Source organism: Talpa occidentalis, unplaced genomic scaffold (assembly GCF_014898055.3).
Source record: "Talpa occidentalis isolate TD23 unplaced genomic scaffold, MPIMG_talOcc4v2.1 talOcc4.15, whole genome shotgun sequence".
NCBI lineage: Eukaryota > Metazoa > Chordata > Mammalia > Eulipotyphla > Talpidae > Talpa > Talpa occidentalis.
This window is the reverse complement of record NW_023601543.1, coordinates 10,312,314-10,331,632: the sequence shown is the minus strand read 5'-3', so window position 1 is coordinate 10,331,632 and position 19,319 is coordinate 10,312,314. Positions and strand designations below refer to the sequence as shown.

General features: G+C 41.5%; 1 protein-coding gene across 1 annotated transcript in view; it reads right to left on the bottom strand.

Annotated features, from left to right (window-relative positions):
* Positions 1-19,319, bottom strand: part of ARHGEF6 (Rac/Cdc42 guanine nucleotide exchange factor 6) — a 97,112-nt gene that overhangs the window by 38,256 nt on the left and 39,537 nt on the right. Inside the window, exons 6-9 of the mRNA XM_037512801.2 lie at positions 15,150-15,220; positions 4,759-4,853; positions 1,915-2,010; positions 376-497 (exon numbers count right to left, since the gene is read on the bottom strand). Of these exons, the coding sequence (XP_037368698.1) occupies positions 376-497; positions 1,915-2,010; positions 4,759-4,853; positions 15,150-15,220 (384 nt within the window). The remainder of the gene's footprint in view (positions 1-375; positions 498-1,914; positions 2,011-4,758; positions 4,854-15,149; positions 15,221-19,319) is intronic.

Sequence of the window (19,319 nt, the reverse complement as noted above, 5' to 3'; positions counted from 1 at the left end):
TCACCCCCACACTAAGTTGATACCAGGTTGCAAAGCCTCACAAGGTCCCTTCAATCACCCTTTGGTAAGACAACATGTTTACAACATGGAATTTCCTGTCTGAGGGCGAGATTCTGTGTTCCAGAGGGGAGGGACATTTGCTATCTTGTTCACTTTTGTATCCCCACCAGCCTGCGCCTGACCTTGCACAAAGTAGATACTCAGTAAATATTATGGAAAAATCAATCCATGTAACAATCAATCATTTCCTGGCAAGAGGAATGAGGATGATCAGCAGTTCAATTGGAGACCTGGCATCTCCTAAGGAGGGCTCCTAGGAAAGGATCTTACTGGAGAAGTCTTTTTTTGGGGGGAGGGGGGATGTTAAAGATTTACCTGTGCTGGTGAGTACATTTACAGCTGAAGGATGATTTGCACAGTATGCCAGATACATGGATTTAAAATGAGGCATGAGGTTAAGTAGACAACCTCCTACTTTGTGTTGGTTTTCTGGAAACCTGTAGGCAAAACAAGTGAAACACAGAATGTAAAATAAGAAAGAAGGGATAAAGGAAGATGCTTTCAATGAAACCATACAACATGCGAGCTTTTTGCCAAAGGGGAGCTGTGTTACAACCATTTTGTCCATGAAGTAAAGTTCTTGACCACTGCTTCAAACTCTAGCCACCAAATAGCTCCAATAGACAGGGTCAGACACGTACTTAGAATGAGTAGGTACGTGTCTAATTTAAATATAAATTTAATATTTTTAAATTATAATTATAATATTTAAATTATAATATTTTAAATTATAATATTTTTAAATTATAATATTTCAATTTAGCTGGGCACACTACAAATACTCTTGGTTAATTTATGTGAAGTTCAAAGTACAAACATAACTATCCAAATCTAAAAATTAACACATTGCAAAGAAATATCATATAGTCCAGGCGACATAGTGCTTGGTAGGTGGAGTGACCTCAAGATTCTTTAAATTGATTTTTTGAATTACAAGCCACCTGCTTTCATCTGTAGAAAAATCAGAAAAGTACATGAAAGAAAAAAAATACTCAGATTTGACATCTAGTGTAACAATTTTGGCGTATTCCTTGAACTTTCTTCTAGATGTTTCTCTATAAAATGGAAAACAAAGATTATATCTCTGGTTTGCAATCTGCTATTGCCACTTAGTAAACATCTCTCCACGTCAGTAATCTGGATCCCTCTCGACATCGGGAGTGGCTCCTCGGGGGTCTCTTTGTGTCTCTCCCCACCTCCCTCCCTGGGCAACCAGGCATCTGTGTCCCCTAAAGCTCAAAAACAGACCCTAGTTCCCCTGTGGACAGTGAAAGTCGATAACTTCTCCAAGATCTGCTTAGAAAATGAATCTTGCTACAGAAATGTAGGGCCTGCAGGATGAAGCTGAGCACCTCTGGGCGCTAGCTGGCCCACAAAAACGTGTGGTGGTTCACATCCAAGTACACTTTTCGCTTCCCCACTTTTATGAATTTTAACTTTAATATAATAACATACCAGGAGGGACTAAAAGAGAAAAGCCAGCTGGTGAAACAAAATGAACCATTTGAATAACTTTTCCAGGCAATTCTAATGTACAAAAGAAAATCGATGTCAAAGGTATGATCTATGGCCAATTAAGACCTTAGTTGCCTCTCCCGCTGACCAGCAGCAGTGATCCAATATGACTTTTACATGAAGTCACAAGTAATTCACTAGATGTGGGCCCCGATGGACGAGTGCTGTGACTCTGTGACCGCCACCACCTCGTGCATTGTCTCCATACTGGCACAAATTTCCAAGCGGTAAGAAATGCATAAATATAACCGTGCCCTATCTAAGACAGCACTTAAGAGGAAAACTAAATGCAAGCAACTAACACCGTTGGCTGTGTTCGTGGCGATACGCAACACTCACTTGGAACATTCTTCCAAGGCTTGGCAGAGTGTCTGTTGAAACGTGCATACTTCCTCGAAGTTTCCCAGTAAAGATGTAAACTCCACGCTGCTCAGGCTGGGGGGGGAAAAAAAAAGGCATGTAGCTTCAGTGAGCAGAACCTGAGGAGGAGTCTAGTCATTCCCAGTCTGGGGAGCTGATTGGTGGGAAATCACTGGCAAAGCGGACGAGGGAAGCAGCCCCTAGATTCTAAGCGTTGCTTTGCAACTTCTACCGCCTCTGTGATCTCAAGCAACTTTCCAAAGCTTCTTTCCTTGATGTCCCTTCTCTATAGTAAGAAAAATGAGCCCAAGGAAAATGAGTGTTAAGGGGCATTTAGGTATTTTCCAAAGCAGCAAGTAAATGAATAATAAGTGTTTCATATCTAAGCGCTGAAGTAGGCGAAGTACACGGATGCTGGGACTAAGTAGAAACTTTTGCGTGCTCCCTTCGGAAGGAACTGGGGAAGTCACTGAGAGCTTTGCTAGCTGTTCATATACAGAACGGGGAGAAATAGCAAAATCCAGTTTATCCTAAATGAAGATGCTCCTAAGTCAACGAAAGGAAATCTTTCAGAGGAAGGGGGCGGGAAGAAGATAGGAGTGACGTGTCGTGCTTGCATTTGGAGGGGACAGGGGTCACATAAAGAGCAACAGAACAATTTTACCCAGGGCTTCTGTGGTAAGAACCGTCTCACTCTCCCTTCACCCCGCCAAAGAGGAGGTGGCAATAATGACGCCAGCAGCGCTCATGCTGCTCTTCACACCTATGCGAGCATTTTACAGCCACAAACTCATTTTGCCCCCAGAGCAAATTTACGGGTAGGACTAGCGCTGCCTCCGTTGTACATTTCAGGAAACCCGGGCACAGGGAGGTTAAGCAGATCACCCCAAGTCACCCCAAGTCCCAAGCCAGGGACTGGCAAAGGCTGAATTAGAACCAACACATTCTCGCTCCAGGGTCCACGCTGGAGAGAACTTTCCTGAAGATATCCTTAAAAGGCCAGTGTCTGCCACGGGTTCTTTCTCCTTCACATAATAATCCTAAGGGAGAGTTTCCAAGACAGTCATCTTTGCTGACAAAGAGAAAGGGAGAACAAGCCTCGCCAGCAAGCCCGGCGGATGAAAAGCCCCCAGTTCCTCTGCTGTAATGCCCTCCTGAGCCACAGGCTGGAAAAACCCTTTTGGGGGGTCAAAAGCGAAAGCGTCAGCCTGCTCCCCTGGCTCCCTCTCTCATAGCAGCAAGAACCTGACTGAAGGGAGGACCTGCACCTGATTGGGGCCTTATTTGACCCCTCTGGGGTCAGAGAATAAACTGCCTTGCTCGAATCACTGGCGTCTACAAGCCAGAGTGCGGTGGAGACCGACAGCAAGAGCCTGGCGAGCTGGCGCGTGGGAAAGGCGCTTGGCCCTCAGGTCTCCCGCAGCGCTGCCCTGGCGCTCCTGTGACCACCTTGTGCAAGTGTCAGGTGCTCACGGCTCTGCTCTGGCTCTTTCCCTTTCCTTCCCTCTTATGTTTCTTGACTGGTAACCAGTCACTCCTTCCCTTGAGCTCTTAGCAGCTCCCCTTCCCACGTTGCCACTTCAGTTTCCCCCTGGTCCTCTGCCGGGCACCGCCAGGAAGCAGAGGGAACATTTCTCTTGGTGGCAGGAGACACCATGTGCCAGTCTGGCACATACTGGCTGTGGTGGGCACAGCAGTGAGCCTCTTTGGATGTGGGTTTTCTTCCCCAGTGGGGTTGCCATCTCTTGCAGGCCACTAGAGCCAGTGATTCATTGAGGTTCCATTCAGGTCTAAGAACTGCATTCGCAGAACACCTCAGCTTTTGCATAATAATCACAAAGGACACTTTGTTGTTGACCATGTTTAGATGCACAGGAATACAAAATCCTTTCATAATGAAGCAGCATTCCCATAGTGCTGGGAAAATAACCAAGTGGGAAATTGAGCAAGCCGTTATGCGTAGGCAAGCATGGCTTGGACAAAAGGAGAAACAAGTGAAATATTTAAATTTATTTAAGCCTGAAGTCAATAGCTTAGGCAACCCGTCAGTAAGGGGAAGCTTTGGTCATCTCTTATGTGGCCTGGCTGTGAGAATCTCTGATTTATACAGCATATTCTCTAGTAAAGTTTAAGCAATTAAAATAAAAACACAAAGGAATGCAGTATTAGCCACTATTTATTTGTTGAATATGCCATGCCTAGAAACACACAGGCACACAAAAGAATGTTCAGTATTTTGCTTTCATGAAAACTAAATTTTCAGTTCAGGTCTCAGACAATCACTTCAGATTTCTAAGACCAGAAGAGGATTTGAACATTTTATTTAAACAAGATGTTTTAACATCTCTTTCTCATTCACTTTTGCCTGAGTGAAATACTGACTTGAATTGCTTTCACGAACATTCACGAATTCACACTCTTTGCACTGTCAGTGCATGGGAAAGAGTTTCTGCCCTGGCAAGCAAGGGTCAGAGCAAGCACGTGAATTTCCAGTTTGTGTACTTTCTGCATAAAAACAGCAGCAAGTTCTTTTTCTGTAAGGTAAAACCAGCTCTATCACTTTTAAAACGTACAAGATAAAAATTGTGACAGACAGTAAAGTGAATGTGCTCATTCCTTCCATAGCCTGAAGGAAAAGAAAGCCAAGCTCTCCAGAAGCAACATCTTGCATCAATTCTACCGCCTTGACCATGTTCTTGGCAACCTGTGATCTGTGGAAATCTTCTAAAGGGCAAAATCAATTATTCAGTGACATGAGTGATGACTTCATATGCTAACATTATCTCACTTTATTTAGCAAGGGATTTAAAAAATAAATCTTACTTGTTATTGGACTGTAGGGGTCTTAAGTAAGTAACAAGAAGAGACTGCAGTTCTTTAGCATAATCTTTCTCAGTGTCCAAGATGTTCTGTAACACCTACAGAGAAACAAAGGTCAAGGTATTATCATTGTCTGGGCCGAGGTAGAATATAGCTTTAGATCTTTTACCCAAATTACAAGGAAAAAAAATCCTATTGACACAGGCTAGCAATGTAAGTAAGGAGCACAAAATCTGAATGTACTTTGTTTCATTCTAGCAAATTACCTTAACAACTGCAAGACAACTGGCTATACTGCATAATGTACCAACCCCATGTTTCAGTTCCCCATAACTGGAGGGACCTTGCCATTTACACACTATTGTTCAAAATGCTTTTGTTTGCTTTAGATAATTTTATCCTCAGGAAAGGTCTGTTACTTAACAAAGGATCATTTTTCCCATTTTATGGATGAGAACATTGAGAGCACTAGTTTAAGAAGTAGATTCAATGTCAGGATAAATTAACAACTGTGATATCAAACATTGCAAAAAGTTTTTGTTTCAGTTATGTTTTTTTTAAAGATTTATTTTATTTATACAAGAACCGGGGTACAGGCCAGAGGTGCAGAACGGTGAGAGGATTCACCAGAGACAGAGTAGGGAGCAGAACAGGCAGACGGACTGAAGTACACTGTTGAGGGGAGCAGCGGGTGAGACAGGAGAGGTCTGCCGTGCCATGTGGGTTGCCCTACGGCCGGTGGGGATCAAACTGGCACTGCGGAGGCTGTGGACAGCTTCACAGCGATGCGCTCAACTGCCTGCGCCACCAGGGAGGCCCTGTTTCAGTTATGTTTTTGATAAAACTTTGAGGGGTCAAAATCTGAGGACACCGAATTGTTCAGAGGGTTAAAACTGGTCTTTTAATAAAGGTAAAAGGTGCTATCATAAAACATTCAAATAGAAAAAACTGAAATGTGCGGAACTGAACAAGGGAAAGAATGTTTATCAGTACCATTAATGATAATCCAATTAAAATTCTGGAGGTGACGGGCCTCCCCTGGTGGCGCAGCGGTTGAGTGCTGGGCTGTGAAGCTGCCGCAGCCTCTGCAGTGCTGGTTTGATCCCCTGCCGCCAGCGAGGCTCCCACATGGTGCACAGACCTCTCCTGCCACACCTGCTGCTCCCCTCAGCAGTGTACTTCATCAGTCTGCCTGTTCTGTTCCCCGCTCTGGTGAATTCTCTCACCCTCCTGCGCTTCTGACTGTACCCAGCGCTTGTATAAATAAATAAATAAATCTTTAAATAAAAAAAAATTCTGGAGGTGAAACAATCAATCTATAGGTCATCAATTTCTCTTCTCTCCCCAGTCCTAGGGTCAAGGCCCATCTCCCAGCCTTTTCTGGAGGCAGCTACAACCTTCATTTCAACCTCCTAGAGTTAAAGCTGACATTTTGGTATATTCTCTCTCATGTCTCCTAATTCTTCAACAAAAAGTTAGCGAGTATCTTCTCTTTGCCAAATGCCAGGCCGCCTGCAGGGAGCTACCACTCTATTTGTAAAGGGAGACATTAAACAGGGGATCATAAAACAATGTGAAGCTTGCCAGACATATACTCACAGGACAATGCATTATGATCTGTTTTTGAAAGGTGGTGTGGGCAAAGCCAGTGGAAGCCCAGGTAACTGCAGACTTTTGGGGAAACACCTGCACTGGAGGGTGGTCTTCCAGGCCCTGCTACCGGCTAAAAGGTTGTTTCAGTTTTAAAGCTTCACTCACCTCACCTGAGATTGTGACATTTCACCTATCTCAGGAGCCATTGTGAAGAGGTAGTAACACACAGTGCAGGTAGGTGCTAGGTGGGTGGGAGACAGTCCCAACAATTTCAGTATAGGATGCAGTGAAAGCAGTGCTTAAAGACATATATACATATAGCTGTAAATGCTAACAAGTATGTAACTGGACAAATTAAAAAAATCTGAGCTTTTCTTACATCTGCTAGGAGATTGAGGTCACAGGGGGAAATGCTACTCCCAAAACTGGAGAGACAGACAGATACTGAGAATCAAAACCTGCTGCAGCAGAGACCCACGAGCTCTCTGCCCAGCTGGGCTATCGTTTATTGGTGCCTCTCAAGTATCCTCATACTCACGCTCAGCACTGGCATTCGTTGCTTTATTCCTAGAACTAGAGACAACTAACCCAAAGTCAGTAGTGTCATATTTTATCAAGATTGCTTTATAAGCTGCACCTGTCTGTTGATCTATAGTATTTGCATTGGGGGGAAGCGTGGTGACATGGCTTCCCGCTTACATGCAAGAGGGAATGACGTCATCTAGTCATCTCCTTTGGTTCACATGTTCTTTTTTCTTTTTATTATTGAGGTAAAGTTGGCTTACAACCAGCTTTAGGGGTGTAGGTTCAACACCTCCTCAGATATATGTCACCACACCACACCCACCACAAAAGCACCCATAGTCCTTTGCCCCAGGCCATTGGGCCCCCTCCCTGCTTTGTCCTAATCCTCTCCCTTCCCCGATAGCCTCAATTCTGCAGTCATATTTCTAGGATTTGTGATAGTTTGGTTCTATCAGGTCCTTTGCTTTGTTTCTCTATATCCCCGCATTGTCCTTCTCCTGACTTCTTTCACTCAGCACCGGCCCCTCCAGTTCCATCCATGTTGTCACAAATGGCTTGTTCACATTTTTCTAAAATGACCATGTCTGGTAACAAACCATCTCACACCCTCACCCTCTTTTCCAGCACTGCTATCTCTGTCACATTACACAAATTATAGCACCTGTTAAACAAAAAGGGGCAACAAAATTAAAAAAAGTCATTGCCTGAAGGGAATTTTTTTTTTAATTGGAAGAACCACAGATACTATTTACATCATAAAATTAAGTTTTAAAACAAATAGCATAGCTTGAATCCCACGGTTGCTATAATTTAACCTTCTTCTCTCCATGGAAACAACTTTATAATTTCAACTCCCTTTGCATTGCTATCATCTGGGCAGCCTGTGAAAGAAATCACTACGATTTTACAAGAAAGGGGCAAAGACCCTGCCGCTAAGGGTCTGAATTGCTAGGTGAGGCGTCTGTCTCCTAGGATCCCCATGCCCGCGGGCACCACTAGCAGAGGGCAGTCGGAGCAAAGGCAAAGTAGGCAGGCAAGCGCTTCCTGCTGCCTCTGAGAGAGTTCCTGAGAAGCTAAATGGAAATGGGCATTAAACTCATATTGTTGTAAGTTTTGAGGGGGTCGGAATGCTGACTTTACAAAACTAGAATGACAAGGTGATTAATGAGTCCTCCACTAAATAATGCAAAACTATTTGAAAGGTAAGGTATGAAATCACACCGTCCTGGCAGCGGTCTGATGAGTAGAAATGTTCATCAGGGTGGAAGCTTGGGATTCTCTCCAACATTCACTTGGACATTTATTGCTTTTTTCAATCTCAAAAGACCAACTGATGAACTTTTGAGACTGGTTCTTTATTTTTCGAGCCACAGGGCAACTACTGTAAAAGGATAAAAAGGGAAGCAGACAGAGAAGGCTATGTGTTCCCAAACAGAAGCCCTCAGTGGTGAGTCAGAAGGCAAGGAGTTTGGCAGGCCAAGCAACTTCACAGAAGTACAATTTGATCAAGATGAAATCCATTGAAACTTACTAAAATAGACAGCCTCCAGACATTGCCTTTGCCTCCCTGGTTCTGCCTTCACAGAGACAACTAAGCACCCTTTTGCTCAATTAACTTTTGTCTAAATTCAGAATAAAACAGATGGTGAGAAACCAAAGAAAAAAGTTGGAGGTCTTTTCTATCTCCATCCTGGGCTCTCGATTTCCACTAAAATATGTTTCATACATTTCCTGGAAGGGTCTTAGAGTGAGTTCATTTTTATAAGTATGTTTTCCAAGGGAAAGCTTCACATAAATACGGAGAAATTACTTTATAAGGCTAAAGTGTATAAACAAAGCATGAAAGTAAAGATTTGTCCAATGATAAAGGAAGACTATAATGGCCCCAGGAAACCTTAAATCAAAGCAAAAACATCAAAATATTACAGGAATTCTGAGATAATTATGATGCTCATAAAAGTGAGTTAAGGTTGGTTAAGGCTTATGAGAACAAAAAAGGCAACGTATTACTGCGTTGATATCCTATTTGGCTTCTATGCCAGCAGAGCATCCTGTTTACATTCAAGCGCAATGATTGATTTGAGTCCTTGGCTCCACAAAACAAGCAGCATTATTCCCTGTTATCAACAGACTCACTAACTTGAAAATCCTGTCACCTCCAGGCCTCCAATGGAAGAGATGTATGAATAAGACAGGAAATGGGGAGGTAAAAGAACTGAGGTTATGGAGAAGGAGAAAATGGGGAGATGTGAAGTTTAGGCAGGTGGATGAAAAAGGGAAGAGTACGCAGAGGATTTTTAGGGCAGTGGGACTACGATATTAGTGATGGATACATGCTGTGATATTTTGATTTATAAGAAATATCTATTTTGCCATTCAGATGATCAAAATACATTTCTCATACACATTTGGTCTGCATTCACATTCTTGACTCACAGCTCAAAGATTCTAGAAACTTCCTAAGTGTTGAGGGTGATAAAGGTGGCTTTTGGATGTTAATGAGCTGACTTTTTCGAAGAAGAATCGGGGCTGCTTGCCGGGAGATCCAACCATGTGATGAGGGTTGGAACTTCCAGTCTCCTGACCTCTGGGAAGTTGAATTGATCCCCGATGATCCAATCAGTCATGCGTAATTAACAGAGCCTCCATACCCCCCAAAAAAGGACGGGGTTCAGAGAACTTTGGGGTTGGTGAACGAGTGAAGGTGCTGGGAGAGTGGCGGGCGTGAAGAGGGCTTGGCAGCCCTACATCTTCTCCCCACACCTTGCTCCATGCGTCAATTCCCCCGGAAATCCTTTGTACTGAATTGTTCATGTAGTGAGTAAATGAGTTTCTTCAGTTTTTTGAGCCATCATAGCAAATTAATAGAACCCAAGGAGAGGCTGTGGGATGCTCCGACCTGCAGCTGCTCAGGAGCCCCAGTGACAGCCTGAACTTGCAACCAGCATCTGACGTGGAGAATGGCCTTGAGAGACAGCCCTTTACCTGCAGGGTGGGGGGCTGCTATGAGTAGATAGTGCCCGAATTGTTGGACACCCTGGTTTTTGAGAACTGCTTGTTGCTGTGGAGAAGCCTCCATGACACTCACACTGGAATTGGGTCCAAGAACCCATTTTCATGTCATTATAGATTTGTCCAAACCCCATAGGATGTACCCCACTAGTAGTGAACCCTAATGTAAACTCTGGACTTGGGGTGATACTAACATATCAATGTAGGTACTTCAGCAAATGTAGCACTCTCATGGGAAATGCTGATCAGGTAGAGGCTGTACATGTGGGGATGAGGGGCTCGGAGGAAGTCTCTTCCTCCTGGTCAATATTGCTGTGAGCATAAACCTTCTCTTAAAAAAAACTTTAAAAGGGCAGGTAAACACTGGAAAGGTAATTCAGGGTGGGAGCCAGCTGGTAGGAAAGTGAGTGAGAGAGAAAATGGGGTTAAGTAGGTGAGTGGCAAGCACAAGAATTGGAGGATTGATATCTGATTTAATAAGCGACAGATTTCTTCGCACCTCTCCACCTGCAGATGGGACCTTTAGCCACCTGCTATAAATGGCAATAATGTAAAAGAAAATTAGAGAAAAATAAACAATACTGACCCTTACTGCTTTTATTTTCCTATTTGGATGTAGGGAAACATCCTCTCTCATTCTGCAGACAGATGCTCATCCCCAGAGCTGAATATTAGGATTACTGTGAAACTGATCTATTTGTGGCACCACGAAAGACAGCTCATAGTCTATTCCAGAACAGTCACGGATCGCTGAGTGATGCTGCTGTCAGCAATGTCCGATTGACGATGGTGGTCCCCATGGGCTCTGCCGTGGAGCTTGGGTATGTAAGGCGGGACCATCTAGGATCGTGTAAGGACACTTTATGATGTTCCCATTATGATGGATTCGCCAAACCATGCATTTTTCACAACATATCGCTGTAGTTAAACATACATGACTGTCATTGCCACGAATAAAGAATTCCACTGTCTGAAGGGGCATTTTGATGGAGAAAGAAGACATTGCAGTCCACGCTATGGCCTGCAGGGATGGGCTGGGGGCACTAACACTCTTGCCTGTGTGAATCTGCTCAGAATGCCCCTGCCTAGAGTCCCTCTCAGCTCTTCTCTGCTTATCTACATCCCGACAGGCATTGGACAATCCTATCTCTTCCATTCAACCTTTCCTTTTATTGGTCTTCAAAATTTTGTCTAGTGCACATCAGAATCATTTTGTTTGCGGGGGTGGGGGGTGTGAAAAAGGGACTGGAGGACTTGTTAAAAATCCTGTTTCCTGGGGATCTATGGACAGAGATTTTGATATAGCAATTTGGGTGTGAGGCCCAGGGACTTCTGAGGCAAGGAATCCTCTGACCACAGATGGAGAAACCCATGTTGGGATGCTTTATGACTTTGTATCACTCTGTGCCATGTGGCTGATGCTGTTAGGTCTGTCCTGTCTTACCAAAGATGCCTGGGTGCCAAGAACAAAGTGTTGCAGACAAATTAAGCCTGACAACTAAGCTACAGAGATTCCTTTTTCTGGTCTTTACTTTTTCAGTTTCACTGCAGTAAAACTGACAAGAAAAAAACTGTATATATTTAAGGTATACAACTCGATGTTTTGCTATACACTGTGCAGTGATCCCCATGATCAAGCTAATAACCTTAAGCATTACCTCAGTGGTTACTATTTCCCTTTATTCTTGTTTTTTATTTTTTAATTCCTTCTGGCATATACTATCAAGTCACAATGAACAAAGAACATCAATGAGAAGAGTATTTGAAAAATAATTAATAAAAAAGCAATTTTTTTCAATGATGAGAGGAGTTTAACAAATGGCAGTGAGTTTTGAGGACAATGAAGGAATCAAGGTCAGGGCAGCAAAAGTCTTCTCTGGGCAGCCATGTCCCTAAAAGGTGCTAAATTCCCATTCAACCGGCAGAGGCCACACCTCAGTTAGACGCCTTAAACAGGCCTCACGGCAGGTGAAGGTCTGGGCTCAATGTCAAAAGCCACCAGAATTGCACTAAGTCCTGAATGGCCTTTCTAGGGGCACAGTCCCTTGGAAACTTGAACAAGGGGATAGAATGGCCATCAATTATCCTTCTCATGTTCACAAGATATGACAGTTAATTCTATGTGTCAATTTGACTGGGTCACAAGGTGCCCAAGTAAACATTATTTCTGGGGGTGTCTGTGAGGGCATGCCCAAGTGAGGTGAGCTGTTTAATCGGTAGCCTGTGTAAAGCGGAGTGGCCTTCCCAACGTAGGTGGATGGCATACAACGTCTTGAACGCCTGAATAGAACAAAGAGGTAGAGGAAAGGCTGCCTGACTGTTTGATGTGGGACATCAGCCTTCTCCTATCAGCAGGCTGGAACTTATACGACTGGTTCTCCTGGTTCTCAGGTCTTTGCACTCAAACTGAACCATGCCCCCACCTGTCCCAGCATTCCAGCTTGCGGGTGACAGATCACAGGATCGCTCGGCCTCACAAGAGTCAACTCCTTACAGCATATCTCTTTTTACATGTCCTATTGGTTCTGTTTCTCTGGAGTACGCTGACTAAGACACAAGACCAAACCAAAGAGAACATTTGGACTAGAAATCACTCACTGAATGGATTGAGAGTAAGAACAGATCTAGTCAGAAACAATTATTGTTAGGGTGTGAGGATTCAAAAGCTCCATGGAGAAATAATGAATGCATAGTTCCTGCTTTTATTTAAATACGCACACACACATAACCATGTGTGTATATATATGTTACATATATATATATGCAACTCTAAGCTCAAGCTCACAAGATGCATATATATTTATATCATAGGTATATATTTGCATATATTTGCATATATGTATATATATGCAAATACATACGTACCTACCTTAAAGAAAGCATAAGATTCAACAACACGCTAACTGTGGTCTTCTCAGGGGAGTGGGATTACAGGTGGTATTCATTTCTTGTTCATACTTTTTTCTGCATTGTCTGACTCCTTAAAAAGTTATTTATATAGTCAGTCATGTAATCAGAAAAAAAAAATTTTTTTTTAAAGTAGAGCAAATGGGCCTCCCTGGTGGTGCAGCAGGTTGAGCGCTGCGCTGTGAAGCTGTCCGCAGCCTCTGCAGTGCGGGTTCGATTCCCGGCCGGCCAGGGAGAAACCCACATGGCGTGGCAGACCTCTCCTGCCTGTCTGCCTGTTCTGCTCCCCGCTCTGTCTCTGATGAATTCTCTCACCCTTCCGCACCTCTGACCTGTACCCCAGTTCTTGTATAAAAAAATAAAATCTTAAAAAAAAACAAAATTTAAAAAAAAATAGAGTAATAAGTCATTAGTACTCTTACAAAAGTAGCAACAGAAAAGGCCCATAATGAATGACTCTTAGAGAGAAGAAGAGTTAATATAAGATCAGGATAGTTTCAACTTTAGTTCCCAGGTCTCCAAATACTTGAGTGGACGAGAATGTCTTAATTTGCATAAGGTATTCAACAAAAATTGGGAGGACAATTGGAACACTCAGAACATATTTTGAATTGTGGCTCAAATTTTGTCTAAGATATTCAAATTAAAAAAAAATGTGGATTAAAAACCCACAACTAACTCAAATTATTTCACAACCACATCAGGTTGCAACAATATGTCCAACTGGGCTCAATAATGAGCAATATTCATATCGCAACTTTATAGCTCCTTCACAGGCCATCATGGTCTCCCCAAGACTTTCTTTTTCTTTAAGTTTGAGGTGTGGACAAATATATCAAAATGTTCAGCTGGATGAAGACAGACAGACAGATAGATATATCCGATAGATAGAATAATGATAACTGATAAACAATTTTTATTACCCAACCAGTTAACTTTTAGGAATCTACCTTACAAATCCTTACACCCTTCGCCAATGTTATGTGTATAAGAAGAAAACAATGCAGAATTGTTTATAATAGCAAAGAAGTAGGAACAATACACATAACTCCAGTAGGAGGTGGGTAATACACACTGCAGTGCATGTCCAGAATTTACAGAGAGAGTTTACGTAAGGCTCATAAGAAGCACAGAGGATAATATGCCTTGAATAATACCTACAATATTTTAAATTGGGAGGATCAGCAGAGACAGAGACCCAAAGCAGAGCAATGGTTTATTCCAGGTCACAGGGAGAAGAAGATCCACAGGTAACATTTCTAACCATCATTTAACTGTGTCCTTTTTTTTTTTTTTTTTAAACAATTAGAGCATTGGCAATCTCGCCCAGGAGCTAAAAGAAGTGATCAGGGAGGAAAGGAATGGGAGTGGAGGGGTAATATATTTTAACCTCAGAAATAAAAGAGAAAAAGTAGTAGCAAAATTATTGTCCATGTTACCTAGGAAGTCCCTTCTTTGGCTTTTCATAGCAGCTACTACTCATTGTCATTATTATGGAGCAAATTCATTGAAGAGTGAAATTTAATTTTAAAACCAAATGTATAGAAATGTTCAAAAGCTGCTTGTTCATGCACAAAATGAAAGAAGCATGCAGTACAAAGCATACCGAAGCTAGGATGAAAACTGAAACTATATTTCAGCAGAGGTAGCAGAAGACACTGGGGCTACCATACAGGGAAACTTAGAGTATGATGACTTGACCTTTTCATTAGTGAGTGGGCCAAGTCCAGAAAGGAGACATAACAAAAAACAGACAGTAGATTATGGAGAATGATATGATTTCTTTTTCAAGCAGGAACTTATTTTGAGTATTGCACATACCCTATTTATAGCTAATATATTTTGACATATCTGTGTTTAAGCCAGAACCATTTCATTCCTTCCTCTGTGCCAAAAGGCAGTGTTCCCTTTGGGTTCTCCTCAAGAACAGGGTTGATATCATAATGGATTGACTGGTTCTAAAAACAAAACCACAGTATGCAATCACTTACAACAGTGCATTGGGGGAACTTGGGAATCCTAAATATGTAGTAAGGCTATATCTAACTCCTGGATTTTCCCTGTATGCCTACATATTAACCAATTTCTCTTTCACCACTATTTAATAAGCATTACTCTGAATCTTTGTGCTACTTAGGAATTTTTCAGCATGGTGGGTATAAAACTTGTAGACATCCAAAAGAGAGACACAAATAGAAGAGCTTTGTTGTAATGCAGCTGACATTAGACCCTTGCAGTGCAGCTTTATCCAGTCTTCCATTTGGATCATCTTAATTCATCAGTGGTTGAACAACGGAAAAGATTCCATACAGGGAGTTAAAAAAACAACAACTGTTGTTCATCATCTGAATACTCACCACAGTATAATAATTCTTGGTAAGTGGAACAGTTTCAAATCCTTTGACAGCCTTGGGGGAGAGAGGTCTTTCTGTGAAAAAAGACATTCAAATTATGTTAATATTATGCAAGTCTAAGGTGAACACTTATAGCATAGGTCACTTAACAATAAATATTGCCAAGTGGATGGATCAATGGAAATGTACATTCCTAAACAAGTGAAGTTACAACTTTACTAAGTATAGATGCTCCAAGTTAGATCTTGCCCAGGCCCCTCCATTTCTGGGGAGAAAAATAAGCCAAGAAATTAAGGCCTCGCTAATTAATGGCAGGGCCAGGGCAAAAGCTTTGCTCCCAGTGTGGCGTTATTTCTTTACCCCTAGCCCGCATCTCCATTCAACGTATTCAAGGCAGTTATGTAAAGCCAATACTAACCAAATACATACTTGTAACTTGCAACTCACTATACAACTACAACATAATATAAATAACAGCAACCACGCCTTTTTTAGGACTATCTACAGTGCCCAAAACAATATTCATCAGAATCTTTAATACACAGAAAATTGGCAGAAACTTCTTCTGTTTCATGTATCTCTTTAGTGTCGTTATATTGTACTTAAAATGGTGTCTTCCTTCTACAATATTAATCTTATCAAATTCATGACTAAGAGGCAGCCTAGGACATTCTTTAAAAAGGAAAACCACTTACCAAAAAGACAAGACAATGACCATACACATGTAACAGTGTCATTACAAAGTTTCTTTCCTACCCTCCTTTTTCCCTTTGTTTCATTTTGGTTTAGATTCCATTTTATACTTGCTACATTATATGCTGCTTTAAAATCCTTATGCAGAGCACAAGGGACTATGGTGACAGTTCACCTGGTAGTGGGAGATTTATGGGGACTACACCTGAGGGGAGAAATCAAATACTGTACAAAAATGAACAATGGTTTAAGAAAATTAAAAAGTTTAAATAAATAAATTAAATTAAATCATTATGCAGCATAGTGAAACATAAATAACTGAATAACAAGATCTCATAAGGCTTTGATTTTTCTCTTTTAAAAATAATATTTTCTCATTTTAAATCGGTTACATTTTTACCCTAAAAAAACATCAATTATAGATGAGAAAATAAAAACCAACAATTAGCCCATCATCCAGAGCTAACCATTATCCATACAAAAGTGTGTCTCCTGTTCCCTTTCTTTTTATAGATGTGCTTGTAAACACAGACACAGAGGGATTTTTCTTACTTTTGTAATTCTCCCATTACATTATTTCATGAATATTTCATTTTACCTTGATTTAAAAAATCCCTATATTTATTTAACACTTATCAGCTTTTATATTTTATTTGATCTTCACTACAACCCTGTTGAGCAGAGATGGAAAGGAAGTCACAAAGGCTCATGGAGGTATAGTTGGTGGCCTAAGGGTGTACATTTAAGAAGTGGCAGAGCCAAGATGAAAGCCTGTGCTCCTAACCAACATGATGTCCAGAGATGAAGCTCCCAAGGGACTCTGTCCATGGCATGGACAGTGGTTCTTACTGGAGCCAGAGGGACCACCAGTTTGATCTGGGATGATCAGAGAAGACCTCACTGGGCAGTGGTACTAGATCTGGCCGTGGAGGGAGGCCAGCATTCAAACAGGTAGAGAAGACAGCAAAGAAAGGTTCCAGAAGCACAGATAAAGATCTGGCAATTCGCAAGGCAGCACTTCGCTGTGACCATGAATTGTTCAATTAGGCCAAATTGGATAGAGTGGAAGTACTGGCAGAAAGGCAACAGTGAAGGTCAGTTGTCCCTTCCCAGGGATTATATGTGGGGTGGGGCTAGTTTGTGGGAGCTTTATGCTATTTCAAGGTCTGTCTGGATTGACCTGGTTACACAGTAGCTTCACAAAGCTTAACCAGACAAGTGAGCAATGCAGCACCACCCATTCTATACTTGAGGTTGTAAGTGGCAGTGCCAGGACTTAAACTCAAGTATTCTATTACGAGGCCTGATGTGCTTTCCAGTACACCATGGGATTAGACAAATTCAAAATTGACATTGTGGAGTCAATCTCCTTAGAAGGGTCAGATAGGTTTTTCTCAATATGCCCAGAGTAGGCCTCTTGCAATAAGTGTCACCTAGGTATGATAGAACTAAAGGTCAGTAGAGGCCTTGTGAGCCCAGGGTAGTCTATTACCATTCCTTAAAGAATGCAGATTATTTTAAGCAGTGAAGGCCCTAGAGACTAAGAACCTTTGTCCTTGTCTCTGTTGTTTGCCTTTCTTCTAATCAAAGAAGCAAGGACTGTTCCTTCCCTTTTATAACCCAGAAGAATGTAGTTAGAGGGTATCACCCACATGTAGGTTTCTCTATCTGAAAAGATAAACCCCTCCTTGTCTGTCATATGACATCTCCCTCACTTCTTTCTCCTTGATGCTGTAGATTCCTAAAAATAAGACAAATATCCCCAGTTTGACCCATTATTCTTTAGAATTTATAGCCATATAAAGTCTCCATATGTATGTTACTGTGGATTTTTTTCCTTTGCTAACCCATATGATGCTGTTTTGATTGCTCATCCAACCCAAGAAGTACTTGGAGGGGTGGGGGATTTTCTCCTGTGCTCCAACAACAGCTACCACGTTCTCTTAGTTTTTTTTTTAATCAGACATGTTTTCTACAAAGGTTCTACTTACAACTCACAGTGGCTTTGTGCAATTATGACATAAATCAGTCTGCATAAAAATGAAACCAGAGAGAGATACCAGCAAGATGTGGTCACCATTCAAAAGCATGGCCAAAGGGAAGGGTAAACAGTAAAGGAGACTCAGCCAAGAAGCAGGAGAGGAAAGGAAAGGCCACAGGAATGGGTGATTATAATGGAAACAAAATGTTAGCTATGTAGAGTAGAACAGAGAAACATGAACTGAAAACGAAGAAGTGGCTATCTTGAGAATCTTGAGTAGCTGGACGTGATCCCAAAAATTCTGATGTTTTGATAAGATCAATAAAATTGTTACTCACTCATATATGGAATACAGAGAAACGAAACAAAGGACCTGATAAAAATCAAACCATTACAAACTCTAGAAAAATTACTGCAGAATTGAGGCTATGGGGGGGGCAATGGTAACAGTAAAGGACTATGGGTGCTTTGGTGGTGGGTGTGGTGTGGTGACATACCTCTGAGGAGATGTGAACTTATTCATATACAGTGTTAAAAACCAATGTTACCTCAATAAAATAAATAATAGATAAATTAAAAAAATTGTCAAACCTCTAGCAAGGCTGACAGAGTGAAAAAGAGGGAAGACACAGATTACCGGCAGCAGGCATGAAATGGGCTATCACTACAGACCCTGGAGATATCAAAAAGATAATAAAAGAATAAATTTGAACAACTCTACACACTAAGTTTGATAATTAGATGTGAAAGAAACCAATTCCCCAGAAAATAAAAACTATTACCACTCACCCAATATAAAAGTCCATTTATATAATCTTATAATTACTAAGAAATTGAATTTGTAAACTTAAGACTCTGGAAAAAGAAATCTTCTAGCCCATATTGTTTAACTGAAGGAGTCTATCAAATATTTAAAGAAGCACCACCAATTCTTCACAATCTCTTATAGGAAATATAAGAGGAAGGATCACTTTTCAGCTCATCTTATTTAGTCGCTATTATATTGACACACAAACCAGACAAAGACAATACAAAGAAAGAAAATTGCAGACAATACTTTTCATGATTACTCATGAAAAAACTTTTACAAAATATTAGCAGGCAGAATTCAAAAAGAGTGTAAAAAAATTGTACGCTAAGGAATTCATTCCAGGGATGCAAGGTGAGTAAACTATTCAAAAATCATCAATTAACCTATGCGATTCAGAGTCTAAAAAGAAAAAGAACCATATGGTAATAGCGATTAGTGCAGAACAAGCACTTGATAAAATTCAACACCCATTTAAGAAACAAAAAAACTCAGAGGAAAAATAAAAATAGAGGACTTCATCACAATAAAAAAACATCTTCAGGGCCTCCCTGGTGGCACAAGGGGTTAAGATGCAACCTATGAAGCCATCGCAGCCACTGCAGCACAAGTTTGATCCCCAGCCAGGAGCTACCACATGGCGCAGCAGACCTCTCCTGTCTGGCCTGCTGCTCCCCGCAGCAGTGTATTT